The 16317-nt window shown below is 48.8% G+C and overlaps 1 protein-coding gene across 2 annotated transcripts in view; it reads right to left on the reverse strand.

Moving 5' to 3' along the window:
- LOC147701133 (sialic acid-binding Ig-like lectin 13) overlaps positions 1-16317 on the reverse strand; it is a 559755-nt gene that overhangs the window by 36664 nt on the left and 506774 nt on the right. For both annotated transcript variants that reach the window (XM_086929903.1, XM_086929904.1), the window contains exon 6: positions 911-1162. In XM_086929903.1, the coding sequence (XP_086786029.1) occupies positions 911-1162 (252 nt within the window). The remainder of the gene's footprint in view (positions 1-910; positions 1163-16317) is intronic.

A 16317-nucleotide genomic window follows, 5' to 3' on the forward strand; every position in this document is an offset into this window, starting at 1 on the left:
AATGATGATATCATCATGCGACATATTGTAAACACAACAAAGCATAATTTGTGTCCATTCGCACAACATGACACAGTGGTGCCTTGTGCAAATCTTATATCTACCCTTTGAAATCCAACAGTTCAGTGGTATATTATATGCAAATAAAGACATAGGGACTGATTACGATGGCGGTGCCACCCAGCTGCTGGTAGCGGGTTCACTTCCATCGTAAAGCCCTTTTCTGCTCGCCATATTATTATGGCGGGCAGTGCCGTGGCAGTTGAAAACTCTGACCACCACAATATCCAACAGTCTCCTTGAGCCTACCGGTGTGGAGGAGAGCCTTCCATCCATCAAAGTGTGGCGATGCCTAGCAGGCACCGCCCTAAGGATTACAACAGTCCATCCCAGCCAGCCTTTCATAGCAGTTCTCCCTCCATGGCAAGGCTGGCCGGGAAGGACTTTGGGGGCTCGTAGCGGGCCTTCATTTCACCTGGGCTCTTTGTTTTTGTGTTTGGGGTACAACTGGTATGCCCCCTTCATTTCCCTGCACAATGTGGCAGGCACTGCATTGTATTTGCCACGTAGTGCATGGAAATGTAATTCATGCCATTTTACATTGCTGTGGGTGCTGCTGCCGGCAGCACCAGCTGCACTGTAAAATATGGGGACCTCAACTGCCGTGGTGGCTGTCACACCGTTATTCTCCATATGGGACTACTGCCTCGTAGCCGGGCGGTCCCACTTCCTAATACGATGGGAAGACAGATTAAAGTCCATCTGTCATCGTAATAAACGCTATAGTACACAAACTTTTTCGTGAGTTGAAATTGTTATGTGTCAGATGTTTAACAATTGTGGATGAGCTACATATGCTTCCATTACATTGTTTTGTTTGTTCATGTCCTCAAACAGATCACATACTCACTGATGACTAGTGAAGAGTTTGCCATGCCATGTTTGTTCTTTGCAATGCACCAATACTGTCCTTGGTTCTCGAATGTTACGTTTGAGAGACTTAATGTCAGATTTTTAATTCTCTCTTTTTCAAAAATCGTTTCTTTTCCTTTCAACCATGTCAGCTTAGAAAGGGGAGAGCTGTCCACTGAGCAGTGTATGTCCACAGATCGTCCTTGCAGTATCTGTTTAATTAAGACATTTTCCTCCTTTTCATGCCAATCTGCAAACATTAAGAAAATAATACATTTTAGCCAAACAGCATTCACAGTTATATTTTAATAAATTGTTGGGTTTTTAAGTAATGAAATTAGCGCAGATGAAGTGGAGGGTATTTGGGCCTACTTTCGAGAATTGTAGGTCTCCAACTTAGGGGCCGATTACGATGAGGGCAGGGAGGCTCCGACCAATGGTTTGAGCCCTCCTGCCCGCATCATAATCACTGATTCAGATTCCCTTTCGACTGAGCCATTTCGATGGGCACGGTCAGAAGGGAATCAGAATCAGTCTTCTGAATGGCTTACGATGAGCTTGGGGAGGCCATTCAGAAGGTCCACAGTAATCTCCTGGCCGCTTCTTTCTGGCCAAAAAAGACATTGGGAAACAGCTTTGGGGCCCCCCAGTACGGCCCCTTGGCTGCAAGGCCACTGAATAGTGGCCCCCTGTTGATCCCTGCACCTGGTAGCAGGCACCTTGGGGTGCTTGCCACCGGGTGCAGGAATAAATTGCACTTCTGCCCATTACAATGTTCGGAATGCATGCTCCCATTGTAAGCTTTTGCATGCAGCCGAACATGGTTCGGTCACATCCTAATTCCTGGGCTGTAAACGACGGTGATGACAGGAGTTCCAGGTCGATGTCAGACAGACTCCGGTCCCTCCAACATCGCAATTGACCCCTACAATGTAAAGAACATGTGGGGTGCTGGACTTGGCCCTTCTGGCAAGTTCACCCCTAAAACTTTTTGCTTATGAATGTGAATTGGTGGTAGTGATTTTTGGTTTCTGCGCACTTTCACTGTGTCCCAGTGGAAAGTGCAAGCGCACTCTGAGTGCGTGGAGTAAGGTTGGCCTGCCCTCCCATAGGAATGCATGGGGAATGTATGTGTCCCCGGTAGTTCCTGATGCGTGAGGTGTGCAGGCTCGAGTTTGGTATGTACGAACTTGTGTGATTGAATGCTGCGCAATGATGTATGCAGCATGTTTGTGTCTAATATGGAAGTGCCACTTCTAGAAGTGTGCCTGTCTGTGCAGTGCATGTGCTGGCCTGTGATTGGCTGGAGCTGGCTGGGGTGCCAGGCTCCATGAGTCATGATGGGTCTGCCCGGTGGTGAGTGTGGAGATTAGCATGCTGATGGCTGGGGAGGAGTGCACCTGGGTCCTGAATAGGGCTGGCCTTTCCCCACACAATGCTGGCTCCAACCCCTGTGGTGCGTCTAATGACCCTAGCCCTGCCAGTGAATAGAGTGAGGGGCTGAGCACATCAAGGGTGCTCCCAGACCAGCTGCTACTGGTTTTTCCCCTCACCCTGAGCAAAGACAAAGGGAAAAGGTGTATAAAAGAGGGGCTGTGACCCCATGAAAATGTTCTCTTCTTGATCCTATCTGAGGGGGGCTGCTGCTGCTGCTGGGCGCCAGGAGGACCGCCACTTGGACTGCCTCCCTGCCTGGAGGCCCAGTGAGCTGGCACTGGGCCCAGCCTTGCCCCCCCCCCAATCTCCAAGCATGTGGAAGCGCTTTATTTCGCCCCTAATCGCCTGGGAGTGCTTTATTCTGTCCACTAGCGCTTGAGAAGACCTGTAATTATTCACCTAGCGCAGGAAGCGCTTTATGTGTATATAGCGCTAGGGAGCGCTTTATTGTCCTTTCGTTGCTGCCAATGCCGCGTTTTGCCATGTGCCAACACCGGATTGAGCCGGCGATTGTCTCCGCCGCTGCCCGGCCCGCAGCAAGAAGTCAGGCAGGCCGGGGGCGCGACCGAGGGACAACAGGAAGTCACCGTACTTCCCCCGGAGCTCCCAGGAGGAGGGAGAGCCCCGGAGTGCTGCAGGGAGCGAGGCTCCCATGTAAGGGGAAGGACGCTGTGTCCACTAGCGAGGCCCCGGAGGAGAGGAGCCCCGCCCGCAGCACCAGCGGGACCAATGCCAGCCCCCACCACGCTCGAGGAAGCAGCACCAGAGAGGAGAGCCACCCCAGGAGCCGCCACCGCACAGGGAAGCCGGTGAGTGCGGGCGTCTCTGCAAGGAGCTCCACAGCTCTGGGGGCAGTTTGCTTTTGACATAGAGCGGCTCCGGTTGGCAGCGGGCCGCTCCACAAGTAGCTGGAGCATTGCTGACAGCCCGGGCCCGAGAGGCTCCACAGTTGTTTACCCCGCCATTTTCATTCGAGGCCACAAGGGCTCCCGGGGCATTTTGGGCATTCCTTTGTAATCGAGTCCCCCGAGCGGGGCTCCCGCATTGCGGCCGCATTCTTTCTTAGAGCCTGCGAGGCTCGGGGGCATTTTGGTGTTTCGTGTCCCCCGTGTCTCTGGAAGGCCGCATTTGATTCTTTAAAGCCCAGAGAGGCCCGTTGTTGCCCATTTGTTCTTGAGTCCCCCTAGAGGGACTCCAACGATCTGGAGTGCCATTCTGTTTGTTTAGAGCCACGAGGCTCTTGGGGGACACAAGTGGTTTGGTTTAGAGCCTAGCGAGGCTCCCAGGGGACAGCCGTTGTTCAGAGCCTGTGAGGCTCCCACGTTGGCCCCATCATTTTATCTACAGCTGCCCAGCACTTAGTGGGCAGCTGCTCCGTTTAGGCCCCTGTCTTTGGGACACAGGGCGTCCTAGCCCCAACAAGGCCAGAGGGCCTAGGGACAGTCACAGGTGGTGACTTATGTAAGTTTGGCGCAATTGTTGTTTTGCTGCACCTCTGAATGTGTTTTTATGCGCCATGTGCCTTGGTCTTACACCGCTGAATGTATGTTTATGCATCATGTGTTTTCCTTCCCTACACCTCTGAATGTGTTGTGATGCATCATGTGTAATGTGCCTATACCCCTACATGTATGGTGATACTTAGGTGGTTGTTCTTGCTAGTACAGGTGGTGCTAGTGAGGTCCTGGTTCCCTGCGTGACCTTTTCCTAAGGTGGTTAGGGTTGCGTAGGTGGTACTTACCTGTTAGCAGTGATTACTGGTTGTGTGCTACAGTTGCTAATTTGTGCTACAGTGTTTATTATTATATGTCTAAGTGCTAATTATTATTCCTACAAGTGCTAATTCTACCAAGTACTAAGTCTGAAAGTGCATATTCCTGACAGTGGTCCATTTGGCCTGTCTTGTACATATGTATCCCCTGTAAATTCTGCCCATGCCTGTTGGCACATTGTAAAGTGTGTGTTTTTTTCTAATGTGTTTTGGCATAATACAAAGGCTATTTTCATATATAACCTTGTGTGGAGTTTCCGTTGTGGTGGGCCTTGGGTGTTGTTGCTTAGTGCGCGCGCAAACACTTACCCTACATAGCCTCCGAATTTAGCCTTGCTGCTCGCGTCACGTTACCTAGAGGGTGAGCAGGGGTTATCTTGGCGTGTAACTCCCTTGCCCTGACTTAGGAATGGTGGTCTCTTACTGACTTTGACGCGAGCCCCGGCCAGCCGGGGATCCCATTTCTAACATGGGGCATCTATTACCATAGGCTGAAATGGTGGTTTCACTCTGCACCCTCCATTGTATTGTTTTGTAATTGCTTTTATATAAGGCAGGTGGAGAAGTGTGGTGCCGCGGCCAGGGCGACTGACGTTGTAATCTGGGTATCAGGGTTTGATCCCCAGCACTGGCGGCAGGTTAGCCCAGCACCATGTGACTCTGGGCAATAACTTATGGGTGATTGTTCACGCTTTAAAAATGTGGATTATTATTAAACTTGCTACCCCTGATGGGCTGTTGATGCTGTTATTTCATCAAGAGAAAACAAGGAAGGTTTGGGTCCTGAGCTCCCCAGACTGGACGACCCAAATATTAAAATCACAGAAAGGTGTCAAGGGAGGTTTATTATAAATATTTGCGATAAACCACTAATCTGAGGTTTTTGAGAATGTATTCTGCCTAGTTTTGATAATTCAAAGAGACATTCATAAATCAATTGTATGTATGTATGTATGTATGTATAGGCGTTCTTATATAGCGCTGAACTGTCACCCGACGGGCATCCTGGCGCTTAGACTAGTATGACACAGAACATGATTTTACCAGCTTCCAATCTATTTACATTATTCTGGGGAACAGGTGGGTTTTTAACGCTTTTTTAAAGGTGGAGAAATCTTCCAGGCCCCTTAGACTTAACGGTAGAGAATTCCACAGCCGCGCTGCGGTAATCCTGAAGGACCGACCACCCATCCGGGACCTCAGGAACTTGGGTACTACTACCAAGTGAGCTGAGGCTGACCGGAGTGGTCTTGAAGGAGAGTACCACGAAAAGAGATCCTGCAGAGGGGACGGACCTTGACTGTGTAAAGCCCAAAAAAACAGACATAGAGCCTTAAAGTTCACCCGTTGAGAGATTGGCAGCCAATGGAGGTCCCTGAGTGCCTTGGCAGAAGAGTGCGAGCGACGTCGCGAGAGTGCCAGTTTGGCCGCAAAATTCTGTATTTGTTGGAGTTTTCCTAGCAAAGTAGTTGGAGCCCCCAGCAGCAGTGTGTTGCAATAGTCGAGACGACTTAAATTTATGCTCCGCACTACCTCTGGTCTTGCCTGTGCCGGAAGCAAGGGTAGAATCTTTCTCAAGGATCCAAGTAGAGCCATACACGTGGCCACCATTTTATTTACTGATGTGTCCAGCTGTAGGTCGAAACTAAACATTACCCCCAGATTCCGAACTGAATCAGCAGGCAAGCTAGTGCCTTGGAAGTCGGGAGGCCAAAAACCCTGTGGTAGGGGTCTGGGGATCCGGTCCATGGAGCAATGTAGCACCTCGGTTTTCGAGCTGTTAAATTGGAGGGAGTTGTTCCCCAACCATTCTGCCATGGTGCTCATGCATTGATGGAAGGCCTCCTGTGGCACCCTTGGTGACTGTTAAGCCAAACGATTTGATCAGCGTGATCAGGGGGCGGAGGTACAGATTGAAAAGAATAGGGCTGATGGCTGAGCCCTGGGGTACTCCCTGCCCAACCCTCTTGATGTTCGATTGAAAGGGTGGCAGTGCAACTACCTGGTGCCTATGATAGAGATATGACACCAGCCATTCAAGGGCCAAGCCCGACACCCCAGCCTCCGAAAATCTCCTGATCAGAATTGCATGGTTGACCGTGTCGAACGCGGCCGACATGTCAAGCAGCACTAGAAAGGATGCTTGACCCTGGTCGGCCCGCGTCCGAAGGTCATCAAGAACAGTCACCAGTGCCGACTCTGTCCCATGTGCCGGTCTGAACCCAAACTGAGCCACATCCAAACAGTCATTGGTCTCAAGAAAGTTGGAGAGATGTTTTGTGGCCAGTTTCTCTAGGATTTTGATAGGGAATGGCAAGAGGGAAATGGGCCTAAAGTTGGCTGGGCATGTGGGGTCCAGATTCTCCTTTTTTAGCAGTGGAGAAACCACCGCCAATTTCCAGCAGTCTGGAACCCGTGCTGAGGTGAGAGACTGACAGCAGATGGAGAAAAATGGAGGAAACAGCTCTTCACAACAGAGTTTCCAGAATTTGGGTGGCAAAGGATCAGAGGGTGAGCCAGAAGACACCCCGTCAGCCAAAGAGCAAAAGTCCTCGAAAGATGGTAGAGGAAAATTGCTCAGCTCACCTGATTTAGTACACTCTTTCCCATTCTCTGGCGAGATGGAATCGTGCGCAGTACAGCCAGTTGAGGGGGAGAGATTGTTTAAGATGTTGGCAATCTTGTCCTCAAAGGCTTGTGCTAGCGAGTCACAGAGAGCTTGAGAGGCCGGGATGGCATTTTTGGTGCAGCCAGGATGGGCCAAGTCCTTTACGATCTTAAATAAGGCCTGAGATTTGTTTACGGCTGCCAACAGTGATTCTTCTAAGAATCTAGCTTTGGCCAGCTTGATCTGGATTTTATAGGATGCCAGCCCTTGTCTAAAGAGGACTCTGTGTGATTCCAGGTACTGTTTCCTCCAGGTCCGCTCAGCCTGTTTGCATTGGAGCTTAAGCTGCCGGAGTTCTTCCGAGTACCATGGCATAGCGAGATTAGTCCTATCTTTGATTTTCCGCAGCGGGGCCAAGGAATCCAAAGAAGTAGAGATTTGCTGACAGAAAGTCTCATAACTCGCATCCACATTCACTCCTAATACAAAGCCCTCAGGCAGCAGAGAGGGCAGAGTGGTTTGTTTGAGGAGTCTGGACCATTGTCTCCCCATTCTAGTGCCTGCCGCACTCCCTTTCTTTAAGAAAGCGCTAGTGCACGAGAGGGAGAACTGGACAAGGGCGTGATCCGTCCAACACTGAGGCAGGACGTCAAGTATAGAAGTGCGACCGGCGTCAGCAAAAAGTAGATCAAGAATATGGCCCTTTGAGTGGGTTTTGGAGAGTACTAATTGTTCTAGCTCAATGTTATGACAAGCTTGTACCAGCTCTACCTAGGCTGTCTTGGTCGATCCTTCTGACCAAAGATTAAAATCCCCCAACACCATCAGCTTTGTGTGGGAATGGGAGAGATCATATATTAAATCTATGAGCTCAGGAACGGCCAATAGCGGGCTAGCCGGGGGTCTGTAGCATAGTAGACCCGTAAGTAGCACACCTCCAAGGTCCTTGATGGAAAATCCCAATGTTTCACACCCAGCGATAGCCTTGGTGTTAAGCTGAGTGAGGTGTAGAGTCTGTCTGAAGATTATACCAGTACCACCTCCTCTGCCTCCCACCCTAGGATTATGCATTATTTTGAAACCTGGGGAACAAGCTGTCCCCAGTTCCACCAAACTAGTCGGTGTTGTCCACGTCTCTGTCATGAAGAGTACGTCAAGATGGTAAGACTCGATAAGTAACGCAATCTCTTCACAGTGTTTGATGAGTGAGCGCACATTCAACAGCCCACAGGACAAGGTAGCTGGGTGCTTACTGGAGGAGTTGTGCTTTTGGTTACTAACTGAACCAGGGTTGAGACATTGAAGTTCACTGCGGGAATAAGAGTAGAAGGGAGCATCTTGGTTCCGAGAGGTAGTATTTTCGGCGCCCGGCGCGTCCCGTGCGTGAATGGGCGCAAACGGGCTTACCTCTGGCGCACCTCCGGCGCTCCGCTGGCGCTCCCGCTGCGCGCCTACGCTGCGCGCTCTAGGGGCGTCCATCATATATAGCCGTAGATGCAAGAGTCCTGTAGTGCGATCACTAGCCCCCCAACCAAGATAGCGCCAGCAATTGGCACTCCCTGGTTCCCTCACTCACCCAAGATGGCGGCTACCAACACCGCAACGCGATGTCCCCGAGAGCCCTAAGTGCCCTGAAGCGGTTGATTTCCCGCAAAGTGCGGAATGGGGGTCACAATTTATAGTGCAGGTAAGAGGGGAAGAGTGGTGCTAGATAAAACGCTATAAGCGAGGAAGCGCCTAGCGCTGAGAGCAACAGCGCGAGCGCGCAGTAGAGTAGATGGGTTTTTTAAAATAAATTAAAACAGCAATGCGGCAATATATTCAGCAGCGCGCAATGGTCATAAGAGTCAGACCTGTCGATGGGGGAGTTATACTTTTATGCACTTCCAGCCGCAAGAGTCCTGTAGTGCGATCACTAGCCACCCAACCAAGATGGCGCCAGCAATTCGGCACTCCCTGGTTCCCTCACTCACCCAAGATGGCGGCTACCAACACCGCAACGCGATGTCCCCGAGAGCCCTAAGTGCCCTGAAGTGGTCAATTTCCCGCAAAGTGCAGAATGGGGGTCACAATTTATAGTGCAGGTAAGAGGGGAAGAGTGTTGCTAGATAAAACGCTATAAGCGAGGAAGCGCCTAGCGCCGAGAGCAACAGCGCGAGCGCGCAGTAGAGTAGATGTTTTTTTTAAAATAAATTAAAACAGCAATGCGGCAATAGATTCAGCAGCGCGCAATGTTCATAAGAGTCAGGTTGGGTATGTCTTTTAAAAGGAAACATCACATTAGTAAATCACACACTTGCAACACATTTGTTTGCGTGAATTAGAACCATTTCTTTTGTTAAACAATATATACAACACATATATAATATCAAACGTTATTTGTGACAAAAATATATACAGCAAACCAATGATCACAAGACAAACTGATAAATTATGTGTGCCAGCCTAAAATTAAACCAGTCCAACATTTGCACTGAAAACACAAGGTGGACAATTGCTCATTCAAAAACACATGTCTACTGTCCTGCCTGTGAGAGGGTGGGGATGCATATCATACTTGAGGGCATTGACAACCTAGAAAAAGTGGGAAATCATTTCTATAGTCCCTCGTGGCACACCCTGTTCTACCATTCCCCACACTCAACAGCCAATGTGTTCGAATCCCCAACAATTCTGGGATTCTCTTCAGGACTCAGACTTGGTTTTGTTTTGGCTCTAAAAAAGGAAAAAAAAACATATGTTGCTATAAATCTGACGAACCCTTGTATGACCAGAACGTACTGGCCAGCACATGTATGAAAAGGGGAGGCTTAGGATGAGTAAAAGTAGTGTGGAGGGGAAGAGTCAGAGGGAAGAGTTTAGACAGGCTTTTTTCCGAGGGATTGGAATAGTTGAATAGGTATGGGATGATGCAAGGAGAGGTATGGTAGGGAAGAGTCTAGAACTGGTTATTTTGGGGATTATAGTAGTGGTATGGGGATTGGGATGAATGAGAGAGTGGAGGGAGAGGATATACTGATGGCGATATAGGGTGAGAAATAGGGTAGTGCATTGGAAAGAGTAGTAGAAAGAGGTTTGATATGAGTCAGAGAGTTGAGGTAGAGGCTATATTGAGAGAGGCATTGGGTGAGAACTAGGGTAGTGCATTGGATATGCTGAATGAAAAGACAAGTAATAAATGTATAAATCCATAAGTACATGGAAGGTGTATAGATGCATAAAGGAAGTAGGTATATGTAGATTAATGATGCATTAAATAAACTCCGGCTTTCAAGTGTTGTTGTACTTAAAAATAAGTCGTATTTATTTATATATATATATGTATATGTACATCTATTTATATATTATATATATTATTTATATAGTGAAGCAATTCTAGATAAATAGTTATGATAAAAGATTTAATTATTTATGCAGTCACTCATATACATGTTAAAAACATAGAATATTGTAACTATCAGTGATATGTAATTTGTTTCACAGAACTATTGAACACATATATATATATACATATTTCATTTAAAACAATTTTTGTACACATTTACACAAAGAAATACACATATAGAGGTACATATTTAGAGTACAAATAAATCCATATATACAGAGGGATATGCTGTGTATTTCTGTTTGCATATGGTGCTTATGTGGGGAAGAGCCAATTCTTGAGTAGTTTTCTGAAGATAAGGTGGTTATCCTTGGATCTTATGTTGGGGGGAGTGAAAAGTTCCATAGTCTGGCTGCTTGAACAGAGAAGGATGTGCCACCCATGATTTTTTTCTTGTGTTTTGTGATTTTGAGGCAAGTTGCCACTCTAGAGTGGAGGTTCCTTTGTTGAATGTGTTTGGTGATTTTATTCCTGATGAAGAGGGATCCTGTTCCATGTATCGCTTTGTGAGTGATACAAAGCAGCGTGAACATGAATCTTTTGGCAACCGGTAACCAATACAGGGCTTTCAAGGCAGGGGAGATGTGGTCTTCCGATTTTATATGTAAGAGTAGTGTGGCAGCCGCGTTCTGGATCAGTTGTAGTCTTTTCATGGTCGTTAAAGGTGATACGTGGTAGAAGCTATTAACGTACTCGAGTTTGGACAGAACAAGGGAGATGGTAGCTTGGACCTTGTGCGGAAATCCTAAAAGGAGGAACTCCATCAGGTATCAGTAGGAGTAGCAGAGTCAGTCGCTGGGGTCTGCTAGTCCATGGGGTTCATCTTAAGCCATAAAGGGCTAGATGTACGATGGAAAATTGTATGTGCAATTGGATTTGTGATCCGAGTCACAAATATTTTGCGACTCGCAAAATAGTGTTTTGCGATTCGATATTAAGAAGGGGCATTCCCTTCCTAATAGCGACCCCACAAGCCATGTAAGAATGTTTTGCGACCGTAATTGTGGTTGCAAAACACTCACAGTATACCACCATCTTTAAGAGGGTGGTAAAGTACTTGCAAATGGGAAGAGGTCCCCAGGGGACCAATTTCCCTTTGGGAATGCATGTACAAACATTTTTTCAGAACAGGCCTGCGCTTAAAAAAACGAAAACATTTAATTTTTCTTTTTTTTAAATGCATCCTGTTTTTCAGTGGCTTTGCGTGGCCTAATAAATATGTCTGAGAAATTTGCGCCACCAGTGTGTTAAGAGGCGCTCTAGCGGCATATCCCTCTCATAAATAAGTACCTCAGTACCCATGCTTGCCTTACCGTGCTCAGATGTCCATCACCCCAGTCTAATGGTGGAGCTAGAAGCAATTGCTACGACCTTTTCCCTCCTGAGGCGGAAGCCGGGAGGTCTCCTCTCTTTCCTTGAACTTTTAACTTGTGTGCTTTGACTTTTAATATTGTGCCGTTTTAAGCTTTGCGCTTGATTAATAAGCATCTTAGTTTAGAGTACAGAGACTTCCCAGCGCTCCCAGGCGCTTCACTGCTCCCTCACCATTTCTTGATATTCAGACCGCCCTCGGCCGAGCATTGACGCCGAGGGCTGGGATCTGACTTTGGCAGCCATATTGGGTGTAGGCCTCGCCGTCCACGTGCTCTAGCAGCGCTATAAAAAGGAAATAGAAGCTTTGCTTAGGGATTACCAATTGCTACGACCTTTTCCCTCCTGAGGCGGAAGCCGGGAGATCTCCTCTCTTTCCTAGAACTTTTAACTTGTGTGCTTTGACTTTTAATATTGTGCCGTTTTTGCTTTGCGCTTGATTAATAAACGTCTTAGTTTAGAGTACAGAGACTTCCCAGTGCTCCCAGGCGCTTCGCTGCTCCCTCACCCTTTCTTGATATTCAGACCGCCCTCGGCCAAGCATTGACACCGAGGGCTGGGATCTAACTTTGGCGGCCATATTGGGTGTAGGCCTCGCCGTCCACGCGCTCTACCACCGCTATAAAAAGGAAATAGAAGCTTTGCTTAGGGATTACCAATTGCTACGACCTTTTCCCTCCTGAGGCGGAAGCCAGGAGGTCTCCTCTCTTTCCTTGAACTTTTAACTTGTGTGCTTTGACTTTTAATATTGTGCCGTTTTTGCTTTGCGCTTGATTAATAAGCGTCTTAGTTTAGAGTACAGAGACTTCCCAGCGCTCCCAGGCGCTTCGCTGCTCCCTCATCCTTTCTTGATATTCAGACCGCCCTCGGCCGAGCATTGACGCCGAGGACCGGGATCTGACTTTGGCGGCCATATTGGGTGTAGGCCTCGCCGCCCACGCGCTCTAGCAGCGCTATAAAAAGCACGCACTCTCCTCTGCGTAGCGGACGCGCCAGACCGGCGCCGGAGTCGCGCCAGAGTCGTGTCCGTCTGCACCCGTCAGCGTCCCTGAGGCGTACGGCGTGGCAGACTGTTATCTTCCCCACTTACTCGTACCTCTGTGCCACTATGATATGTTATTCGTCCCTGGAGCTCCGAGCTTTTCAAAAACCTTCTAACGCCTGTCATACGGTATTCCCCGGCCGTTTTAAGGGCAAGCATAAATGCCCGGGCTGTAGTTGGCATCTCGCCAGTGTCCCGCCTCCCATATCCAGTAGGGAGGAGGGAAACGTTAAGCATCTCTGCTTACTTCTTAACACCAGATCAGTCCACAGACACGCCCAGGAAATCTTCGATCTCCTGGCCACTGAAAAACCTGCTTGCCTGATGTTGACAGAGACATGGCTGAGTGAGTCATCACACCCCGACATTGTCACCGCGATCCCCCCTGATTACAACATTTACAGGCAAGACAGAGGGAAGGGTAGAGGGGGGGGGGTGGCTCTCGTGGTACAAAAAGCTTTTACGTGTTCTATCATCCACACGGAGGTCATCACGGGCGCCGAATCCCTCGCTTTCTCCCTATCCCTGTCACCCCAACAATCCCTCAAGGGGCTTTTAGTCTATAGGCCTCCAGGTCCGGCAGGGTCCTTTTTTGAGGAACTTCAGTCATTAATTTCAACATTGGCTTTAAGAGCAGATCATTGTTTTACTAGCCGGAGATTTTAATTTCCATATGGAAGATAGCTCTGACCCGGACACCTCTAAAATGATCGATATCACGACCTCTCTGGGCCTGCTCCCCTATCTTTCTGGACCAACTCACGATAAAGGCCACACATTAGATCAGGTTTCCTCTACATCCCCGGTTGAGGTGACAGCACTGCTGCCGGTTTTATGGTCCGACCATCGACTAGCCTATTTCTACATACTAGGCGTAAAAAAACCAGCAGTCACTGCCATTAGACATCAGGGAACTGCCTTTAGGGCATATCATCGGGTGACCCCGGAGATGTTGGCCCAGGCTCTTCAGGACCATCCTGTTGCCTATACCGGTGATTTGGATAATGATCTCGAAACCTTGCAGACATGGCTCGTAGATAGGTTGAACGAGCTTGCCCCTGTGACTCCCCCTCGAACCACCTTGAAACAGGTCTCGGCACCGTGGTTCACCGAAGTGCTGGCGCACTCCCGTAGGCAGTGTAAAGTTGCCGAACGGGCGTGGCGGTGCCGAAGCAAGGCTTACCTATAGGTCAATGATCAAAACCTACCATCGGGATGTTTTTCAGGAAAAAAAACGCTACTTCGCTAGGAGAATCGAGGAAGCAGCAAACTCCTGTAAGGAGGTTTTCTCAATTGTCAGGGAATTTACAACTTTGAGCCCTAACTCAGTTCAGGATGTTCCGTCTGAGACATGGGCTGCCACCCTGGCCAATTTCTTTACTACCAAAATTAGACTGATACAGGATTCTTTCCCGATTAGGCCGACGGTTAGTTTTATGAACCTTCCGGAGGAGCCAGTTCACCCTATTTCTCTACGCCCAGTCTTGGCTGCTTTCCCGCCACTCTCGATATCTTCGTCGCTGACACTTATGACGAATCTCAAATCTGGCTCACCCCGTGATCCCTGTCCGGCTAAATTTCTAGCTAAAATGGCAGCTACCGTTAACACTTTAGCCAACCCCATTTTGAACCTCTCCCTTAGTCAGGGGCAATCCCGCAGACATGGAAGCAGGCTATGGTCATCCCCCTTCTCAAGAAACCGAGCCTTGCCCCAGAAGTCCCTGCCAACTACAGGCCCATCTCGCTTCTTCCGGCATTGACTAAAATCCTGGAGAAGCATGTACATGGTGTGCTCTCCAATTTTTTGGAATCCCACGATTTATTACATGCCTCTCAATCCGGCTTCCGCCCCAATTTAAGCACCGAGACAGCGCTATTGGAGGTGTCGGAGGCCGTTAAGGAGACGCTGGATGCAGGAGGCAGGGTTATGCTGGTCATGCTGGATTTGTCGGCGGCCTTTGACACCATCCCCCACTAGTGTCTCCTCGTAAGACTCCATGAAATCGGTCTGAGGGGGACGGTGTTCAGCTGGTTTCGCTCTTTTCTAGCCGACTGCCGACAAACGGTCTGGGCCTCCCCCGGCTCCGCCGAGATGTCGCCTTTGGGAGTCGGAGTTCCCCAGGGCTCCGTGCTGAGCCGACTCTATTTAACATCTTTATGACCCCTTTGGCGACACTGGTGGAGTCTTTTGGGGCCCAGATCGCATCCTACGCCGATGACACCCAGCTTCTCTTCACCTGCCGGAAGGGAGAAGTATTTGATGGTGAAAGTATCCGTGAGTGCCTTGGGGCTGTTTTTAATTGGTTCCAGCTAAACAGCCTAAAGTGCAACTCAGATAAATTTGAGATACTCTTCTTCGGATGTCCATCTGATCCGGATTGGCGTGGGTGGTGGCCTGCCGACATGTTCCCTCCAGCTCATTCATCTCAGTCAGCTAAGAACCTGGGAATTAAAATCGATAATGGGCTGACGCTCAAATCTCAGGTTCAGGCTCTCACAGGAACATGTCTTAGGATGCTTCAGAAATTCTTCCCATTACTCTCTGAGGAACATAGGAGAACGACAGTTCAGGTCCTAATTGGATCCAGATTGGATTACGCTAACATCCTTTATCTGGGTTTGCCGGAGTACCTTTTACAACGCCTCCAGGTGGCCCAGAACGCTGCTGCGCGAGCCATCTTTGGCCTCCACAGGCGGGCCAGTGCCTCTAGTCTTTTGCAAACTTTACATTGGCTCCCCATCCGGAAACGGATAGTGTTCAAGGCTATGACATTGGCCCACAAAGCCTTGCATGCCTCTGGAGCTCAATATCTACAAAGGAGGCTGGCTTTCTACCACCCGGCACGATCCTTGAGATCTGAGTCCCTCTTTCTAGCTGTGGTGCCTCGAATAAAAAAGGCCCGCATTGGTGGACGTTCGTTCAGGCTGTTAGCTCCGCAGCTGTAGAACTCTCTACCTTTGACCCTGCGCTCTACATCTAATCTGCTTGCGTTCAGGTAGGGCCTAAAGACTTGGCTCTTTACTAGCTAGGGATCTCCTGTTCTGTTCTGAATATTCTGCCTTTGCCCCTCTTCTTCACTGTTATGTTTGTTTGTCCTCTCTTAGGTCATGTAGTTCAAAGCGCCGGGACACTCCTCGGAGTAGCCGTGCGCTATAAAATACCTATCTAACATAACATAACATAACAGAAGGCTCCCAAACTACCAATGTGAATGGGATACTAGCAGCACCAGCAGCCTCCTGGTAGCATCGGGCATTCATGCTTTCTTCATCTGAAAGCTGAGGCCGGGAACAGGAGGATGGGCATGCAGTCAGAGGATGTACCCACACTCCAGAATCAAAACATAGTGAATCTCCTCTCATCCTATTGTATTCTGAAGGTTTGTGAATCTTAAAATGGCTGGTGGGATTTATTTTGAGTCCTGTCATTCACTGTTAGAAAGTAATCCTTATGCCTGAATGATACTGGTAGTAACTGACTCTGACTTTACCCTGGACTCTGCTAACCAGGGTCAGTCCCATGTTTAAAAAGGTACATGTAAAAGGGTACACTTACAATTGGCAATGACAGATCCTATAAGTCCCTAGTAGATAGTAGGGCCAGGTGGTGCAATCTATTGCTAAGTCCCAAGTATATAATGGGACGGGCACGTTTAGCGGCCCAGCAGATTTCCTGCACTTGCACGTGTGCGCTGCTGTGCGCCTACTGTCCCTTTAAAGGCAGTCCTGCCTTGCACATTGACTTTAAAAGTAAATTCTCGCAATTGGCATTGCATTGCCCCTTTGTCCAA

This window comes from Lissotriton vulgaris, chromosome 7, assembly GCF_964263255.1.
Source record: "Lissotriton vulgaris chromosome 7, aLisVul1.2, whole genome shotgun sequence".
In the NCBI taxonomy this organism is placed as follows: domain Eukaryota; kingdom Metazoa; phylum Chordata; class Amphibia; order Caudata; family Salamandridae; genus Lissotriton; species Lissotriton vulgaris.